Here is a 20,053-nt window from a genome sequence, read left to right on the forward strand (position 1 = left end):
ATCTAATTTTTCCGATTATCAATTATTTTTCAAGGTTTCAATGCGACTTGTCGTTTATCGTCCCTATTGTTGTGAATGTGAAATTAGTAATATGGCGGTTTTGAGCAACCTCATGTCGTTCCCCAACCAGGACCAGAGTTTTCTTCTTCCATTCCAACAGCCACATCTAACGATTTTTTTTTTTTAATTAAAAAAATATTATCATTATTATTATTATATATAATTTGAAAAACAATGGCAGATGAGCAATTGGAGCTAATGAAGACGAATTAGAGATGGTGAAGACGAACGACTAAAGTTAAAAGAAAACGAACTGAAGTTGTCGAAGATGAACGGCCGAATCAAAACGAAGATGAATCAAAGTTGAACAACAAAGATTGAAGTGAAATTGCAAGGGGGTGGGGATAGATGAATTGAAGCTAATCAAGACAAAGATGAACTAAAGCGAAATCGTAAGACAGGGATGAATGACGATGAATGATCGAAGTTGATGAAATCACGCCAAATTGCCAAGAGAGTGAGGGAGAAATTGCAATCAGTAAAAAAAAATGTTGCATTGGGTTAACCTAAATTTTTAATTTAATCCAATCCAATCCAAAATTAAAATTAACTCAACACATCCCCTATAATTCAATGAGAATAATCCTCAATCCAAATTTCATTCCAACATTTGCTACATGCGTGAGAATCAAGATCTCATGAGTTACCTGTTGGATAAATTCTTTATATCTATATTGAATAGATAAACCCTAGGATTCCATTGCAAAATTGATGATAGCTTCAAGATGATGATGGATGACTATGGTCTTCCTCAACCAAAACTCCGAATGCCTTAGTGGGATCTCTCTCTAGATGGGATTCAAGAAAGATTGAGTCTTATTGTTTTGGTATATCAGGGACCATAGCTCTTTATATACTAGTTCAACTAGGGTTCCATTAAACCCTAATTAACTACGAATGAGCTTCTACCCATTAAGTCCATACTCAATTATGAATCTAGGGCCTTAATTAATTAGATCACATAATAGGGCCCAATCTAATAAAATAACCCAATGTGATAAATTATTAATCCACATACATAACTCATACTTTAATTAAACATATTATTATTTAAATATATCTAACAATCTCCTACTTAGGCTATGTCTATGTACCTAATATAATTAAATCACATAAACTTTAAGCGCGCATAAACAGGTTATTTCATGGAATCAAGGCGACTTTCGTTACTACCCTTGTAACTAAACCTTCCTTTATCACCAATTCCAATACATTCAATGACATAGATCAAGTGTGGATGGATAGCATGGAAAATATATGCAAAGTGATCTGGATTATGCCTGTTTCCAACTGGTCCAAATTCCTTAATGAGATCATTCAAAAAAAAAACTTTATGCTAAACTGCATGCATGATAAACAAGTTCAGATAATAAAACATAAACCATTAACTTTATTCTATATAAAAAATAAACAAAATAAGGTCAAAGAACATCCTTAATAACAAACTCTCACTAAACCATGGAATCAAAAAAGTGACTAACACCCATGTGAGCAACATGCTCATGAAAAACTTTAGGTGGTAAACCTTTAGTCAATGGATCTGCCACCATAGAGTTTGTTCCTATGTGTTCTATGGAAATTTGACCATTATGAACTCTTTCTTTAACAACCAGAAACTTCACGTCTACATGCTTTGACTTCGTATTGCTTCTGTTGTTGTTGGAATACATCACAGCCGACTTATTGTCACAAAATAATTTTAGTGGTCTTCCTATGCCAACCACTATCTGCAGCCTAGTGACAAAACTTCGCAACCATATTCCATGATTGGATGCCTCATAACATGCTATAAATTCCACAGCCATGGTAGAAGAAGCCATAAGTGTTTGTTTAACACTTTTCCAAGATACAACTCCTCCAACCAACATGAAGATATAGCCTGAAGTAGATCGCAAAGTGTCTTGGCATCCAGCATAATCAGAATCATAATGCCCAATGATCTCCAAAACTTCTGATCTCCGATAAGTGAGCATATAATCTTTTGTTCTCTGTAAATACCTCATAACCCGTTCGGCTGCTTTCCAATGATCCATCCCCAAGTTACTCAAATATTTGCCTAACACTCCAACTATGAACGCAATATCTGGACGCGTACATACTTGAGCATACATTAGACTTCTAATGGCCGATGCATAGGGAACCTTCTGCATCTTCTTAGTCTCCAGTGTGGTATTGGGGAATTGACCTAAATGAAATTTATCACCTTTAGCAATCGGGGTATCTCCCGGCGCACAGTTTTTCATGCCAAGTCTACTCAAGATCTTTTCAATGTAGTTCTTTTTGTGACAATCTCAAAATACCTTGAGAACGATCTCGCAGTATTTCAATCCCTAATACAAAAGAAGCATCACCAAGATCCTTCATCTCAAAATTTCTTTTGAAAAATCTCTTAGTGTCATGCAATAAACCTACATCATTACTAGCTATGAGTATGTCATTAACATATAACACCAGAAAGATTGATTCACTCCCACTGAGCTTGTGATATACACAATCTTCCACAATGTTCACCTCAAAACAAAATGAGGTTATCACTTCATGAAATCTGTGATATCATTGACGAGAGACTTGCTTGAGACCATAGATGGATTTCTTTAATTTGCACACCATAGACTTTGAATTATCAGACACAAAGTTTTTTGGTTGCACCATATAAATCGTCTCATCGATGTTCCCATCGAGAAACACAGTTTTTACATCCATCTGGTATAACTCAAAGTGAGCAGTGCCATGATTACCCTAAAAGATTCTTTCGATGAAACCGAAGAGAAAGTCTCTTTGTAATCAATGCCTTCTTTTTTAGTAAAACCCTTTGCAAAAAAACGAGTCTTATATCTTTCAATATTGCCATGTGAATCCCTTTTGGTTTTAAATATCCATTTACAACCTATGGGTTTCACTCCTGATGGCAGTTCGACAAGTTCCCAAACGTCATTGTCTTTCATGAATTTTATTTCCTCTTCCATAGCACTTATCCACTTTTGATAGTTAGAACTTTGTAAAGCTTGTTGGAAGTTGATTGGATCATCTTCTATTACGCCCACATCATTCTAATGTTCTTGAAGAAACACAATATAATCATCTGAAATTGCACTTATTCTCTCTCTAGTAGATCTTCTTAGTGGCACTTATTGAGGTTGTTGAGTTTGAACTTCAGGTTCAACAACAGGGACTTAAATGTTGTCTTATTCTATAATTGGTTCAATAATGAAGTCAGGAATTGGAGCCTGAACATCATTTATAATCACATGAGGAAAAGAAACCAGTTCTTCTTCAAAGACAACTTTCCTTATGTTATCTTCCCCTCAAACTCAACATCCTCAAGGAATCTAGCATTTCCTGTCTCAAACAATGATCTAGAAGTGGGATCATAAAACTTGAAACCCCGAGAGTGCTCAGAATACCCAACAAAATAGCAGTTAATACTTATTGAGTTCAATTTTCTTTCATTAGGCCTATAAGGCCTAGCCTCAGCTAGACAACCCCATATGTGAAGATGCCTAATACTAGTAGGATAAACAACAAAACATATGCTCACAATTAAAACATAACAAAATAATTTTACATATGTGGTGGGCCCCTTTAACAAGATACCTAGCACAACATTGATATCCAGCCTTTGGGCAAGAAAACACCTAAATGGTACTCTCAATGTAGTAATCAAAGTACTGACAATTAACTCTGTCAAAAAATAGCCTTTTTTTGGACCGACTATTTTTCACATGATCAATCTTATAATTGTCACATACTCATTACCACATGTATACCCACAATTTGGCCAAATAATTATCTTCCTTTGGGCCGATAATTATCCGCATAAATTCATGAATATGCACATCTTATATTTCATAATTAAAACGATCTAGATAATAGAGGCTACTTTGGCAACATATTATTTTTGACCAATTCAATCTAAAATATAAGATACAATAATATAATAATATATTGCACAAAAAATAAAGGAGGAAGAACACCAAATAGTCTTTTACAAAATTCACTTAATAATTGCATATATATAATACAATTAAAGTAACATAAACATGTGAATATCACAAAAACAACCAAATTGTAGATTTTAATTCACAAACTTATCAATCAAGAACTAAGAACCTTTTTCAATAATTTCACCAAGTTACTAATCAATAGAACTTAGAAACAGGGGCAAGAAGTTCAATTAGCAATTAATCCAAATAGTTGACAAATTCAATATTATCAAACTATTAAAAAATAAATTCACTAAATTTAATCAGTTTTTTTTTTTAAAAAAAAATCACCAGTGTCCAAAATTATCAATCACAATTCAGTTTTTTTTTTTTTTTTTTTTTTTTTTAAAAAAAAAAAAAAAACTCATATTCATCAATTAAGTATTAACATAACTTTTCAATTAAAAAAAAATAAACAGCGACAACATTAACTTTTCCATTATTAATCAAATTTAAAACTGAACTCATAAAGTCATCCATTAAGAATTAAAGAAAAAAACTGATAATTAAAATCAAGAACCGCCGGCAAGACTTTAATCAGTAGTTGACCGATACCTTCGCCTAACGGCAACTCCAGTCAGTCATTAACCGAAAGTCTTGATGGGTAAAACTTGCAGCAGCTAAAGACCTAACTCCTTCGATTGGTCTTTAACTTTTTTCCAGTAGATTTCATCACATTGGTGGACTTTTGTCAACAATGTTGAACTGAACATCCTTAATTTTGATAATAATAGAACTAAGTTTTTTTTTTAATTAAAAAAAAAACTTTAGAAAACCACGTTCAATCAAAATAATCAACAAAAAAAAAGTCACTTTAATCCACCACTAGCACATCATTCATAATCGGTGATGGGTATGTCAAATACCACATACAAGAATACGGGTTGCAAGAACACATATTGTCAAAGAAAAAAATGACCGCCGAGATTTCCATCCGATGAGTTTACAACGCTGCCATAGTAAGTCGACCATTTTTTTTTTTAATTCTTTAAATTCTTTACCGAAACTAAAATTTAATCAACAATGTCAATGGAAAATGCATAAACTAACAATCCAACATGAAATTCATGCTCTGATACCACTTGTTAGCATAAATTCTTTATATATATATTGAATAGATAAACCCTATGATCATTCATGTCAAATTGTCAACTGGATTCCATTGTAAAATTGATGATAGCTTCAAGATGATGATGGATGACTATGGTCTTCCTCAACCAAAACTCCGAATGCCTTAATGGGATCTCTCTCTAGATGAGATTCAAGAAAAACTGAGTCTTATTGTTTTGGTATATCGGAGACCATAGCCCTAAGGTCTCTTTATATATTAGTTCAATTAGGATTCCCATTAAACCCTAATTAACTAGGAATGGACTTCTACCCATTAAGTCCATACTCAATTAGTAATATAGGGTCTTCATTAATTAGATGAGCCCAATCTAATAAAATATGATAAATTATTAATCCACGTACATAGTCCATACTTTAATTAAATATATTATTATTTAAATATGTCTAACATTACCGTGTACAACATATGGTGTAGATGTAAAACGCAAACAAAATATCGTATATGTGTTTTGTGTAAGATCACATCAATAACCTACGTCTCGCAGACATGACAGTATGGTCTTAAGAGTAGCTTCCAAAGATTAGAGAATCAATTTCATTCCAAAAAGAAATAGATAGGCCCACAAAAATTTCAAAATAGACAAGTCATTTCCCAAGTATATGGTAAATTACGATAAATTAATTGAAGTATAATATTCCATTTGTTCATACAATAGTTTTATCTTCACAAATATTTTTATTTGAGATTGATTTTACTTCATTTTCAAAATAATATTGATGTTGCAAATAATTAATGAGAGTAGTACTAGAGATGTTCATAGTTCGATTTAGAGGTCAAATTGAACCAAATTAATGTAGTTCGTGGTGGTAGTGGTGGTGGTGGGGTTGTAGAAATTCGATTTTAGTGAACATTCGGTTTGATTTTTGCAATTTCAAATAACACCCTTAAGGAGTGTTTGGATTGAAGAAATTAAAATGAGAATAATGGTGGGAGTGGGTAAGGGATACATATCCCCCTGTATGGTACAAGTTTTGAAGCTTTAGACATAAAAATAAACTATTTTCATGTATTCCTTATATCTATGGATGATACTCGTTAAAAGTGTGATTTTCTTATATCCACGATCTCTCTCTTTTTAATATATAATTTTAATCTTTTATTTTATATAATTAAAATTAATTTATATATGGATATTAAATTTATAATCTAGAAAATGATATTCAATTTTAAATTATAATATTTGAATTTAACTCCTCCATATTCATAGATAAATTAATTATTATAGAATAAACCGTAAAGAATCAATGCGTAAAGTTGCACATGACACCATATATGATATAATATTTGAATTTATTCTTAAGCTATGAATAAGAAGACGATAAGAACTAAGAAGTAACCCAATAAGTTTATATATATAATCAATTTTTAAATTAGTGTAGTTCAGTTCGATTTTAATCTGATTTTTAGTTTTAAAATCAAATCAAACCGAATAATTCAATTTTATAATTACACTAGACCGAACCGCACTGTAGAAATTTGATTTTAGTGAAAATTCGATTTTAGTGAATATTCGATTCGACTTTTGCAGTTTCAAAGAACACCCTTAAGATGGGGTTTGGATTGAGGGAATTATAATGGAAATAAGGGTGATAATGGGTTAGGGATACATATCCCATTGTTTGGTACAAGTTTTGAAGCTCTAGACACGAGAATAAACTATTTTCATGCATCCTTATATTTATGGACGATACTCATAAAAAAGTGTGATTTTCTTGGCACCCACGATCTCTCTCCCTTTAATACATGAATTAATTTTTTTATTTTATATAATTAAAATTAATTTATATATGGATATTAAATTTACAATTTAGAAAATGATATTAAATTTTAAATTATAACATTTGAATTTAACTACTCCATATTCATAGATAAATTAATTATTATATAATAAACATGGTGCATTAATACTATTAATTCATTAATAACTTATGTATATAGTTAATCTAGTATCATTATGATTAATATTCTATGAGATTATTTTAAATAATCATAATTAGTTTATCATTGATTGTTTATAATTCGTTATTTTTTAATCACAAAATGTTATATTTATTTTTAAAAACCGATTTTAATTGTTTTATCAATCAATATATCATATTTATATAAAATCATCAAATTGATACATCAAATTATGTAATCAAGTAACTTTGATTATAAATTATTCATTTTACAAGCACTAGTAATTAATATTATTATTTAATAATTAAATAATTAATTGTACTTAAAAATTGAATTGAATTTATTGTTTATCAATTAATCTATACAAAATTTATAGAAATGTCCATTATTAATTTTATAAATAAAATACAAAGCTAATTTGTTACCTTAAATTTTTTATAACATTTACAGGTACAACCAAACACCATAATCATTGATTCCCAACAATCTTATTTCCATATTTTTTATTTCCAGACATAATTAATTTCTGGATATTTTTAAAATCTCAAACCAAACGACCCTAAATAGTACACATACTTGATTGTATAAGAAAAACTCCATATGATTTTAAAGACCAACTTCTTTTATGGAAAAAAAAAATTATGATACTACGATATTATGAATACATTATATTCTCTAAATTATAAATAAATATTTAAGAATTACGTGAGACTCGTGAAGTAAAATAATAAATCACCAAATAACTGTCGAATGTTGAACAGATATATGAGACCTAAAAGTTTTTGAAAAAAGATTCAATTATTTCATTAATTATTCTTTTTCATATTACTTTCCTTTATTGTCTTTTAGATTTTTCAATATTATTGTAGATTCTATTCATGGGTTGCTATGATAATGAATTACTATAACATAGGGATGTTTGGGTTGGAGCAAAGAGTGGAGATCCGAGAAACTTCCCCACCCCTCCACTTTGCCAAGAGTGATAACCTGGCGATAGATGGTTGGTCCGCTTAATATTTGGTTTAAAATCATCGCTACAGAAAATTAAATCTTCATCTACCCGCCACGTTTAGCTTCAGCTCCAAAATTCCTGCATCGACGCCAGCCGCCGGCCGCTGATTCCGGTAGAACTTATGGCGGCGACTCAATTGGCTTCACTTACTTACAATTCTGCGCTACTACAAAGAAAATCCAGCCAATCTCCGCGTGGTTTATATAATCTCCGTCATCGAAACCTTCTCTTTAATTCCAGTTTCTCGCACTGCAGCGATACTGTAAAATTCTCATTTCAGCGAACTGGCGTCGTCGTCTCGGCAATATCTGGTTCTCCCGGTAAGCCAATTTTCTCTGTGCGTTATGGCTTTTTTCCTGGTTACTGCGGGCCGTGGTTGATGAAATGTGGTTTACAGAACTTGGATCGTATGTGGAGAGTGGGAACACTGCAGATTTACTGGATTCGGTGAAGGTGTTTGACTTGAACGGCAATGGAATTCCGATTTCCGATCTCTGGAAAGACAGGAAAGCTGTTGTTGCATTTGCGCGTCATTTTGGGTATTTGTTTGCTTTGAATTTTATATATCTAACTGACAACAGTTTTTCAGTTTCTATTTTTCGCTTTATAAGTAGATTTGTGTCGCTACAGGTGTGTCTTTTGCCGAAAACGTGCTGATTATCTTGCATCCAAGAAGGTAACGAGCCTGCATAATCAATAGAAGAGTTGCTTAAATTGAATATATTTGCTTCCAAAGTGAGTATAATTCATTGGTAATTGATACTTACTTCTTCATTTGAAGTTCGAGGTTCAAATACTCACGCTCCACATTTGTTGTACTTAAAAATTTGAATATATATTGTTAAAATGTTGATATGATATTAAGTTTACTTCACCTATTAGCTTAAACTTTTGGGTCGACAGGTTATTTAACATGGTATCAAAGCAAGGTCAAGGAGGTCTTGTGTTCAAATTCTTGCAATATTATTTTCTCTTAAATTAATATTGATTTCTAATTAATTGGGACTTTTTTACAAATTTCTAAGCCTTGAAGAGAGTGTTAAAGTGTTGATATAATATTAAATTAATCGTCGTTCATTAGATTAAGCCTTTGGGCCGATTGGTGATTTAATCTATATATGTTCGGGATATTGTTCGCTTCAAGACCTTTGCCTTCTCAATCTTGGATCAAATTAGTATAAGTTTAGCATGCTCCATTTATACTGCTAATGGCGACATTAGAACTAGTATCTCACTATTATTTTGATTATATGATATGTATATATATTGATTGGTATTGTCAGTAGAGTCATGCTTACTGCTCTTTCCTGTCAACTAATGGCTTTTCTACTGCAAATTAAGAAAATTTCAAGAATTAATCACACAGTTCATGATGTGGTAGCAGGACTTATTGGATGCATCCGGTGTGGCTCTTGTGCTGATTGGACCTGGTAGCATTGATCAGGTATGAAATTAATCCTCAATGGAGATTTTGCAGAATGTTATATTTGAGGATTTTATCAGGCATGGTGGTTTGGATCATGACACACTTTATTTGTTGAGCTGTATTATTTCCATTCTTGCCTTTGAGTTGGACGGTATGGTTATGGACCATCAGTAGATTATCTCTGCTTCATTATCTCACATCAAAATCTGTTTTTCACTTCATCGATCCTTATTTACTGTTAGCATTATGATGTAGGCAAAAGCATTCAATGAGCAAACAAAATTTCAGGGAGGTAAGTTCCTGCCACTGTGGAAGAATTTTGGAACTGATATTTTGTGACTTCTTTATGTGTACAATATATAATAGAGATCAATCAGGTGTTAATGAAGAAATTTGCCGGATGTGTAGAAGTTATCTAGTTAGGCTATTGCTAGTTAAATGTTTTGCATGCACTAAATATTCCTTTGAACTATATGTTGATCAGAGATAACAGTTTAACGGTTGTCCCTTTAGGATCTTTTAGTATTTCTGTTGAGGAACTGAAAATGGTTATAAACAGTAGTACTTAAGAATGAAAACGGATCTGGAGAAGTTCTTCCAGTAAGATAGGGCTGTTGATTTTCTTTTGAATCGATGTTGACCAGTTATATATGTATTTAGAATTGGAATCTAGCATCAGAGGAAAAAAATAATAAATAAATCAAATCCCGGTATTCTCTGAGTAATAATTTCAACTGGACCTCTTTCCCCATTCATTTAATTGTAAAGCATTTTGATTAACTGATGAAAGCATACTATCTATTTCAGAAGTTTATGCTGATCCTGCACATTCATCATACGAGGCTCTAAATTTTGTCTCTGGGTTTACAACCACATTTACTCCCAAAGTAAGTTAGGAGTTAAGTATCACAGTAATCATATCCGCTTGTAGTGCTTACTTTGGTTGCTTGTATGACTTTATAGGCGGGTCTCAAGATTATTGAGCTATACATGGAAGGCTATCGGCAAGATTGGAATCTTTCTTTTCAAAAGGACACTGTGACTAGAGGGGGCTGGTAACTGAAAATTCTAACTATTCTCCGTCTCTCTCTCGCTCTTTCCATCCTTCTAAAAGTTATGAACTGTGTTGAACAAAACTGTTAAGCGAATAGGCAAATACATAATTCTTTCCTTTATGTGCTACTAGAAGAATATTCAGTCTTTCATATGTTGTGTTTTGTTAGGATACTACCTAACAAGAAAACTCAAGAACAACCAATAACACAAAAATACTAAAAGATAGAAATGTATATAGTAATTCAATGAAGAAACGACAATATCATAGCCTTTCGAAAGGGCTACACTCTCCAAATTCTCACAATAGAAATTCCTACTAAAATGATCCACTCCTCTAGGGACCCTAACACATTATATTTATAACCAAGGCACCTCTAGCTAATAAACCTTGTGCCCTTACTATTATCCTACTTATAATCTTAGTATATCTCTAACTAAGGCTCTCACATGTTCTTTCTTCACTGTGAAGAGAACAAAAATGGCAATTTAGATTTTTTACTACACTCAGTGAACTATGATTAAATTTCATGAGTTGACATGAACAAGTAGTAAGATCCACTGAGTTTGAGATATACTACCCATTATCAGTTTGGACATAAGGTCTCATGGTTTTGCTTTTACTTTTGGTTTCACGTCTTTTCCTTTACTAGCCAATGTAGGACTTTGGTCATACTCCCAATAATTTTTCCCTTGACCATGGGACCCCTATTCTCCTCTCAAATAGTCATCTATCGTTCACCTCTCTAGCTTCAGTGAGAGTTTTCTCTTTTTCAAGCTACCTCTTCTTATTTTGGAGTACATTGCCCGTTAACCACCAATCACTATAACTATTTCATTAGAGATTACCACCTTTATTACCCATTATCAGTTATCACATTAGCAAGCTTATATCTGAATATTCCCCTGATTCATTTGATTAAAATGGAGGACTCACGTTGCATATAACATTCACTTTAGATACCCTTCTCACTTTCTGTGGGAAACTCATCATGGCATGTCTTAAAAAATGTAGTTCAGTACCCTGAATACTTGGTTATTGGTTAAACGATCAATTTTAGATTTATTGATCATTCATTTTTTTTTTGTCACATCTCTCTCAAATATGCTTAACGAGAAAAGTATATTCGTGCCATTTTTCAGGCAGCAAGGTGGCATCATAGTTGCAGGTCCCGGTAAAAATAACATCTCTTACATTCACAAGGTATGACACTTGTCCCATATATCTTCTTATTTGTCATCTCTTTTATTGGAATGCCATGAATTTATTATTTTGGCTTAAATTGCTCTCTTCCTTTACCTGTGGATGTAGTTAACACACTATTAGTAAATCACATAAAACTCTATGTCGATTCTCTACTGTTTACGTTGTCTGTTTATCTTTGATTATCGATTTCATAACATCTTTTGCTACAATAAGAATCCAAATCAATCATTCTTTTCGATTTTATTTTCCTGGTAAAACAATATCTCCTGCATAGTGGATAAATAACAACAACAATAATAAAACTCTGACCCCAAGTCTTCAGGGTTGAATCTAAGATAAACTCTGCCACTTTCTGAAAACCCTTTTTTTTCTCCCTTTTGGTAGATGCAAATTTTATCTGCAAAGCTACAGATTGTCAAGTTATTTATTTATTTATTATTATTATTTCTTAAACTTTAGGATAAAGAAGCTGGGGATGATCCAGATATCCAAGAAATTCTCAAGGCTTGTTGCTCATAAAGTTGAGAGGGATTCTCGCACTGCACAGATCCAGTGCCACCTAAGGCTGGCTTGCAATAAGGTAGTGATTATGGAACAAAAATACCCTGAAATTATATAGCTCACTTGAAAAGAAAAAGTAGAGAGTATAGTTTTTGTTAAGAGAGCAGTTAGTTTTATACTCTGAACAGTTGGAACAGTGTGGATGCCATTGTAGAAATGGATCATAAAGGTATAGAATCAGGTGTATGAAATTCATTTTCTATGTAACTTCAGATTGGGCCATACAGTGTTTGAATAATTATTGAATCATACACAATAGTATCAGAAGCATATTATTGATTAAGATTCAATAAATATTAAAAATTATGGAATGACTTGTTCAATCTAGGCAAGTTGTGGAGAAAAGAAAATTAATGCTATGTGTAAAGCAATGCAAATGTCTTAGAAAACTTAATGTAGAGCATTTTTTGTGTATTAACTATCATGCAATTTACATAATAATAATAATAATAATAATAATAATAATAATAATAATAATAATAATAATAATAAATACTCCCTAACCTTAATTATTATTATTTTTTTTTGAAAGATATTATAATTAAAGTGTGGGGTGGGAGAATCAAACCTCAAACTTCGAAGTCGACAGTATAAACATTATGCCAATTAAGCTACGCTCTTGTTGGCCCTAACCTATTCCTCGTTAACCACCTTCTTCACCCATTCACATTCCTCTCTCAAATTTATCTCTCTCACACCCATTCACATTCGAATTTCCCTTCTCTCCCTCATTAACTCTCCCCTCTCTCTCCTAATCCGTGAAATTCCAACCTCCCTCTAATCTTCTAGTATAAACATCTGCTCATTTTCTCTTCTTCATGCCCACATCTCCTTATTTACTCTTTCTTGTGTTTACAAGTCATAACAACAAGCTAAGAGGTGTCACAGAAATCATAGCTTAAATCTTCCATTTTCAAGAATGGTGAAACATTCATCACTATGGATTAAAGAGATGGTCAGGAGGGATAATGGTGGAAGGCAAATAGAGTGGAAAAAAAACTCTTCAAATTGAAGATTTCCTTTCTTCTTGCAAATTTGAAGCTTATATTATCTAAATCAAGATAAAAATATCTAAAATAACTTAGAGGAAATGTTTTGTTTTGGAAAAATAGAACGGAACTTTTTTTTCCCCTTGTATTTAGTTAGCGAGAAATTTAAAATATAATTGTTTGTATTTATAGCAAATTTGTTTTATTCTTATCATTAATTATATTTGTTTTAACTTTTTCTTTGCATTTATATCTCTCTTATTGATCTTCTTCTCGTTTTTTTTATAGTTTTCTTTTTTCTTTTTCTCTTTTTTGTCTCAATTAGTGTAGTAGATCACTAATCATTTCAATTATCAAAGTAATTTTGTTTAGTATTTTTCAACTTCGTGGGAGGTAAATCTATTTTTTTAAAAAATTATATTATATACAAACTATTATAAATATGATAATTATGTAGATGTCCATGCATAACCTCCATAGATTAAAACTCGTCGATTAACATCTCAAGTAATTTCCATAGTTATCTTGTCATCTCTTTATGTTTCATTCTTGTAACCACCATGTTAGCATAAATACTCTATATCTATATTGAATAGATAAGCCCTAGAATCATTCATGTCAAATTGTCAAGAATATATACATACCATATTCCATTGAAAGATTTATGATGACTTTAAAGTGGCGGATATTATGCCCTAAGTGGGATCTCTCTCTCTCTAGATGGGATTCAAGAAAGACTGAGTGCTTATTTTTTGGTATCTTGGAGACCATAGCCTAAGGTCTCTTTATATACTAGTTCAATTAGGGTTCCCATTAAATCCTAATTAACTAGGAATGGGCTTCTACCCATTAAGTCCATACTCAATTAGGAATCTAGGGCCTTAATTAATTAGATCACATAATAGGGCCCAATCTAATAAAATAATCCAATGTGATAAATTATTAATCCACATACATAGCCTATACTTTAATTAAACATATTATTATTTAAATATGTCTAACAATCTCTCACTTGGGCTATGTTTATGTACCTCATATAATTAGATCACATAAACCTTAAGCGCGCATAAACAGGTTATTTCAATAATAGAATTCCCCTTTAGTTCAATCTGGTCCATCTCTTGTATTAGCACGAAATCAAGGCGGTTTTCATCACTACCCTTGTAACTAAACCTTCCTTGATCACCAATTCCAATACATTCAATGACATAGATCAAGTATGGATGGATAACATGGAAACTACATGCAAAGTGATCTAGATCATGCCTGTTTCCAACTGGTCCAAATTCCTTAATGAGATCATTCTAAAAAACTTTATGCTAAACTGCATACATGATAAACAAGTTCAGATAATAAAACATAAACCATCAAATTTATTTTATATAGAAAATAAACAAAATAAGGTCAAAGAACATCCTCAATAACAAACTCCCACTAAACCATGGAATCAGAAAAGTGACTAACACCCATGTGAGCAATAAGCTCATGAAAAACTTTAGGTGGTAAACCTTTAGTCAATGGATCTGCAACCATAGAGTTTGTTCCCATATGTTCTATCGAAATTTGACCATTCTGAACTCTTTCTTTAACAACCAGAAACTTCATGTCTACATGCTTTGACTTCGTATTGCTTCTATTGTTGTTGGAATACATCACAGCCGACTTATTGTCACAAAATAATTTTAGTGGTCTTCCTATGCCAACCACTATCCGCAGCCCAGTGACAAAACTTCGCAACCATATTCCATGATTGGATGCCTCATAACATGCTATAAATTCCACAGCCATGGTAGAAGAAACCATAAGTGTTTGTTTAACACTTTTCCAAGATACAACTCCTCCAACCAACATGAAGATATAGCCTGAAGTAGATCGCAAAGTGTCTTGACATCCAGCATAATCAGAATCAGAATACCCAATGATCTCCAAAACTTCTGATCTCTGATAAGTGAGCATATAATCTTTTGTTCTCTGTAAATACCTCATAACCCGTTTGGCTGCTTTCCAATGATCCATCCCTGGGTTACTCAAATATTTACCTAATACTCCAACTATGAACACAATATCTGGACGTGTACATACTTGAGCATACATTAGACTTCCAGTGGCCGATGCATAGGGAACCTTCTGCATCTCTTTAGTCTCGAGTGTGGTCTTGGGGTATTGACCTAAATGAAATTTATCACCTTTAGCGATCGGGGTATCTCCTGGCGCACAATCTTTCATGCCAAATCTACTCAAGATCTTTTCAATATAGTTCTTTTGTGACAATCTCAAAATACCTTGAGAACGATCTCGCAGTATTTCAATCCCTAATACAAAAGAAGCATCACCAAGATCCTTCATCTCAAAATTTCTTTTGAGAAATCTCTTAGTGTCATGCAATAAACCTACATCATTACTAGCTATGAGTATATCATCGACATATAACACCAGAAAGATTGATTTACTCCCACTGAACTTGTGATATACACAATCTTCCACAATGTTCATCTCAAAACCAAATGAGGTTATCACTTTATGGAATTTGTGATACCATTGACGAGAGGCTTGCTTGAGACCGTAGATGGATTTATTTAATTTACACACCATAGACTTTGAATTACCAGATACAAAGTTTTCTGGTTGCACCATATAGATCATCTCATCAATGTTCCCATTGAGAAACACGGTTTTTACATCCATCTGATGTAGCTCTAAATCAAAGTGAGCTACTAGTGCCATGATTACCCTAAAAGAGTCTTTCGATGAAATCGGAGAGAAAGTCTCTTTGTAATCAATGCCTTCCTTTTGAGTAAAACCCTTTGCAACAAGACGAGCCTTATATCTTTCGATATTGCCATGTGAATCCCTTTTGGTTTTAAATATCCATTTACAACCTATGGGTTTCACTCCTGATGGCAGTTCGACAAGTTCCCAAACGTCATTGTCTTTCATGGATTTTATTTCCTCTTCCATAACATTTATCCACTTTTGAGAGTTAGAACTTTGTAAAGCTTGTTGGAAGTTGATTGGATCATCTTCCATTACGTCTACATCATCCTGATGTTCTTGAAGAAACACAATATAATCATCTGGAATTGCACTTCTTCTCTCTCTAGTAGATCTTCTTCATGGCACTACTTGAGGTTGTTGAGTTTGAACTTCAGGTTCAACAACGGGGACTTCAATGTTGTCTTGTTCTATAATTGGTTCAACAATGAAGTTAGGAATTGAAGCCTGAACATCATTTATAATCACATGAGGAAAGAAACCAATTCCTCTTCAAAGACAACTTTCCTTATATTATCTTCCCCTCCAAACTCAACATCCTCAAGGAATCTAGCATTTCCTGTCTCAAACAATGATCTAGAAGTGGGATCATAAAACTTGAAACCCCGAGAGTGCTCAGAATACCCAACAAAATAACAGCTAATAGTTATTGAGTCCAATTTTCTTTTATTAGGCCTATAAGGCCTAGCCTCAGCTGGACAACCCCAGATGTGAAGATGCCTAATACTAGGCTTCTTTCTTGTCCATAGCTCATAAGGGGTTTTAACTATTGCTTTACTAGGTACCCTATTAAGGATATATGCTGCAGTCTTTAGTGCCTCACCCCAGAGGGATTCTGGTAGAGAAGAATGACTAATCATACTTCTTACCATATCCTTAAGTGTTCTATTTCGCCTCTCTGCTACACCATTCATGCTGGGTTTTCCCGGCATAGTGTATTGCGGGACGATTCCACATTCCTCTAGGTATTTGGCAAAGGGCTCTGGACGTTGTTCACCTGATCCATCATATCTACCGTAATATTCACCACCACGATCAGATTTGACAGCCTTAATTTTCTTTCCAAGTTGAAGTTCGACTTCAGCTTTGAAAGACTTGAAAACGTCCAAGGATTTAGACTTCTCATGAATTAAATATAGGTACCCATATCTTGAATAGTCGTCTATGAACGTAATAAAATATTGTTGTCCATTCCAAGAGGCCGTAGGGAATGGACCACAAATGTCTGTATGTATTAGTTCTAAGACTTCTGAGCATCCGTTGGCACCTAATTTTCTTATGTTTGTCTGTTTTCCCTTAATACATTCCACACAAACGTTGAAGTTACTTAAATCAAGGGAATCAAGAATTCCATCTGACACAAGTCTTTGAATTCTCTGTTTAGAGATGTGACCTAAACGCTTGTGCCATAACATAGCGGAATTTTCATTTAATTTACGCTTTGTACCACATGAATTAGATAACAGGATCTTGTTAAATGAAGCAAAAGAATCAAGCATATATAGATTATCAATTAAAGAACCGGTACCAATAAGCTTAGAATCTTGAAAAAGACTAACTTTATTATTTCCAAAAGAACAAGAAAAACCAAATTTGTCCAAACTGGAAATAGAAACTAAATTCCGTCTAAATGATGGTACAACAAAAGTCTCATTCAGATCCAAATAACAACCAGTTTTTAAAAGTAGTCTAAATTTCCAATAGCTTCAACTGGAACTGCTTTGCCATCGCCCACATAGATGAATCTTTCAGCATCACTTAGCGGTCGGCTCCACAAGAAACCCTGCATTGATATACTTATGTGAGTAGTAGCACTAGAATCTACCCACCAAGTATCTGTAGGTATAGAAGCTAAATTAACTTCAGAACAAACCAAAGTAAGTAGTTTACCCTTCTTTACACACCACTTGGCGTATTTGGGACAATCTTTCTTGAAGTGACCTTTCCTTTTGCAGAAAAACAAGGATTTTCAGTAGCTTGTTTCTTGTTTTTATTCTGCTGAGATGTCCCTTCTGCAGCATCCACAATTTTCCTTTTCTTCTTATCACGAGAGCATGTTGCCAAATGAGTACTTTCTATCATTTCTCTCTTAATCCTATCTTCTTCTTGCACACATTGTGAGATAAGCTCATTAATACTCCATTTATCCTTCTAAGTATTATAGCTTATCTTAAACTGAGTGAATTGTGCAGGAAGAGAGATAAGTACCAGATGCACAAGTAAATTTTCATTTATCTCGATATCAAGTGCCTTTAATTTACCTGCGAAAAGACTCCGGAATGGAGTGCCTAATGATCATCAGACACATGCGATTTGACCGTTCCCACTTCTCTATATTAGCCGTATTTGGCTGTTACTCAGTAGAAGTAGGTTTATCGATCCTTAATGCAAGGTCCAAATCCATACACCCGAGAAGTATCTCTAAGTTTTCCTTCCAAATCTTGAAGTTCGATCCATTCAACTTAGGGATTGAACTCAGATTTCCAGATATTTGAGTAAGACCAACTGAAACAATAAACAACAAAACATATGCTCACAATTAAAATATAACAAAATAATTTCACATATGTGGTGGGCCCCTTTAACAAGATACCTAACACAACATTGATGTCCAACCTTTGGGCAAAAACACCCATTGTAAATGGTACTCTCAACGTAGTAATCAAAGTACTAACAATTAACTCTGTCAAAAAATAGCCTTTCTTTGGACCGACTATTTTTCACATGAACAATCCTTATAATTGTCACATACTCATTACCACATGCATACCCACAATTTGGCCAAATAATTATCTTCCTTTGGGCCGATAATTATCCGCATAAATTCATGAATATGCACATCTTATATTTTAGAATTAAATTAATCTAGATAACAGAGGCTACTTTGGTAACATATTATTTTGACCAACTCAATCTAAAATATAAGACACAATAATATAATAATATTATTGTACAAAAAATAAAAGAGGAAGAACACCAAATAGTTTTTACCAATATTCACTTAATAATTACATACACATAATACAATTAAAGCAACAAAACATGTGAATATTGCTAAATATCATCAATCAAATTTAAATCTAAATTCACCAAAATATCAATCAAATTTAAATTTAAATTTACCACATTATCAATCATATTTAAATTTAAACCATAGCATGATCAATTAATCTTGAATCCACAACATGATTATTCAAATCTTGACTTAAATCACTAGTAAAATTTTAGATTCAAATTCACAAACCTTATTAATTTAAAAGCTAGATTTAAATTCACTCAATTATCAATAATCCAGATCAAGAACTACCGACAAGATCAAACAATATCATATAAGAATCGCCGGAAAAATCAAACGGATTGATTAATAAACTAAGAACATCAATGAAAATTTCTCCTAGAGTAGCATTTTCTAATAAACATGTTTTTTATTTTTTCATGTCCACAACTTCATTCAAATTTATTAAATTAATACTGCTATTCCCTTAAAAAAAAAACTTAAATCCACTAAATCTATCAAATTGAAATCCACCTAATTCACCAAATTTCTCAAACTAAACCAAATTAAAAGCATCAACAAGAAATTGGGAAATTCAAATTTATAAAACAATTTGGATTCCATTGAATTGGACATTATCAAATATATATATATTTTAAAAACAAATGAAACGAATTCAAATCCACCTAATTGAATGATTTCAATAAACATGCGGCTAATGAAAAGTCGCTCGCCGGTGGAGGTGGAAAATCAATGCATTGCAATTTTTTTTTTTTTAATTCTTTAAACTTCTTTGCCAAAAAATTGAATCAATATCCATGACAAACAAATATGAATCGACAATTCAACATGAAATCCATGCTCTGATACCAATTGTTAGCATAAATACTCTATATCTATATTGAATAGATAAGCCTTAGAATCATTCATGTCAAATTGTCAAGAATATATACTTCCATCAAAA

The 20,053-nt window shown here is 32.6% G+C and overlaps 1 protein-coding gene across 1 annotated transcript; it reads left to right on the plus strand.

Annotated features, from left to right (window-relative positions):
- The first annotated feature begins 7,921 nt into the window (after positions 1–7,921).
- LOC120074511 (thioredoxin-like protein AAED1, chloroplastic) lies at positions 7,922–12,616 on the plus strand. The gene is made up of 9 exons (XM_039027661.2): positions 7,922–8,406; positions 8,484–8,625; positions 8,717–8,762; positions 9,471–9,530; positions 9,768–9,804; positions 10,320–10,399; positions 10,476–10,567; positions 11,709–11,769; positions 12,232–12,616. Exons 1-9 carry the CDS (start codon positions 8,208–8,210, stop codon positions 12,289–12,291), a joined length of 777 nt encoding a protein of 258 aa, XP_038883589.2. The 5' UTR covers positions 7,922–8,207; the 3' UTR covers positions 12,292–12,616.
- Positions 12,617–20,053: the final 7,437 nt, after the last annotated feature.

This window comes from Benincasa hispida, chromosome 3 (genome assembly GCF_027475165.1).
Source record: "Benincasa hispida cultivar pf3 chromosome 3, pf3_genome.v1.1, whole genome shotgun sequence".
NCBI classification, from domain to species: Eukaryota; Viridiplantae; Streptophyta; class Magnoliopsida; order Cucurbitales; family Cucurbitaceae; genus Benincasa; species Benincasa hispida.

Bases quoted from the DNA above. Each gene is read 5' to 3' on its own strand.
- LOC120074511 (XM_039027661.2), top strand. From the start codon at position 8,208: ATGGCGGCGACTCAATTGGCTTCACTTACTTACAATTCTGCGCTACTA. The intron at 8,407-8,483 runs GTAAGCCAATTT...TGTGGTTTACAG, and splicing joins GGCAATATCTGGTTCTCCCG to AACTTGGATCGTATGTGGAG. The intron at 11,770-12,231 runs GTATGACACTTG...CTTAAACTTTAG, and splicing joins ACATCTCTTACATTCACAAG to GATAAAGAAGCTGGGGATGA.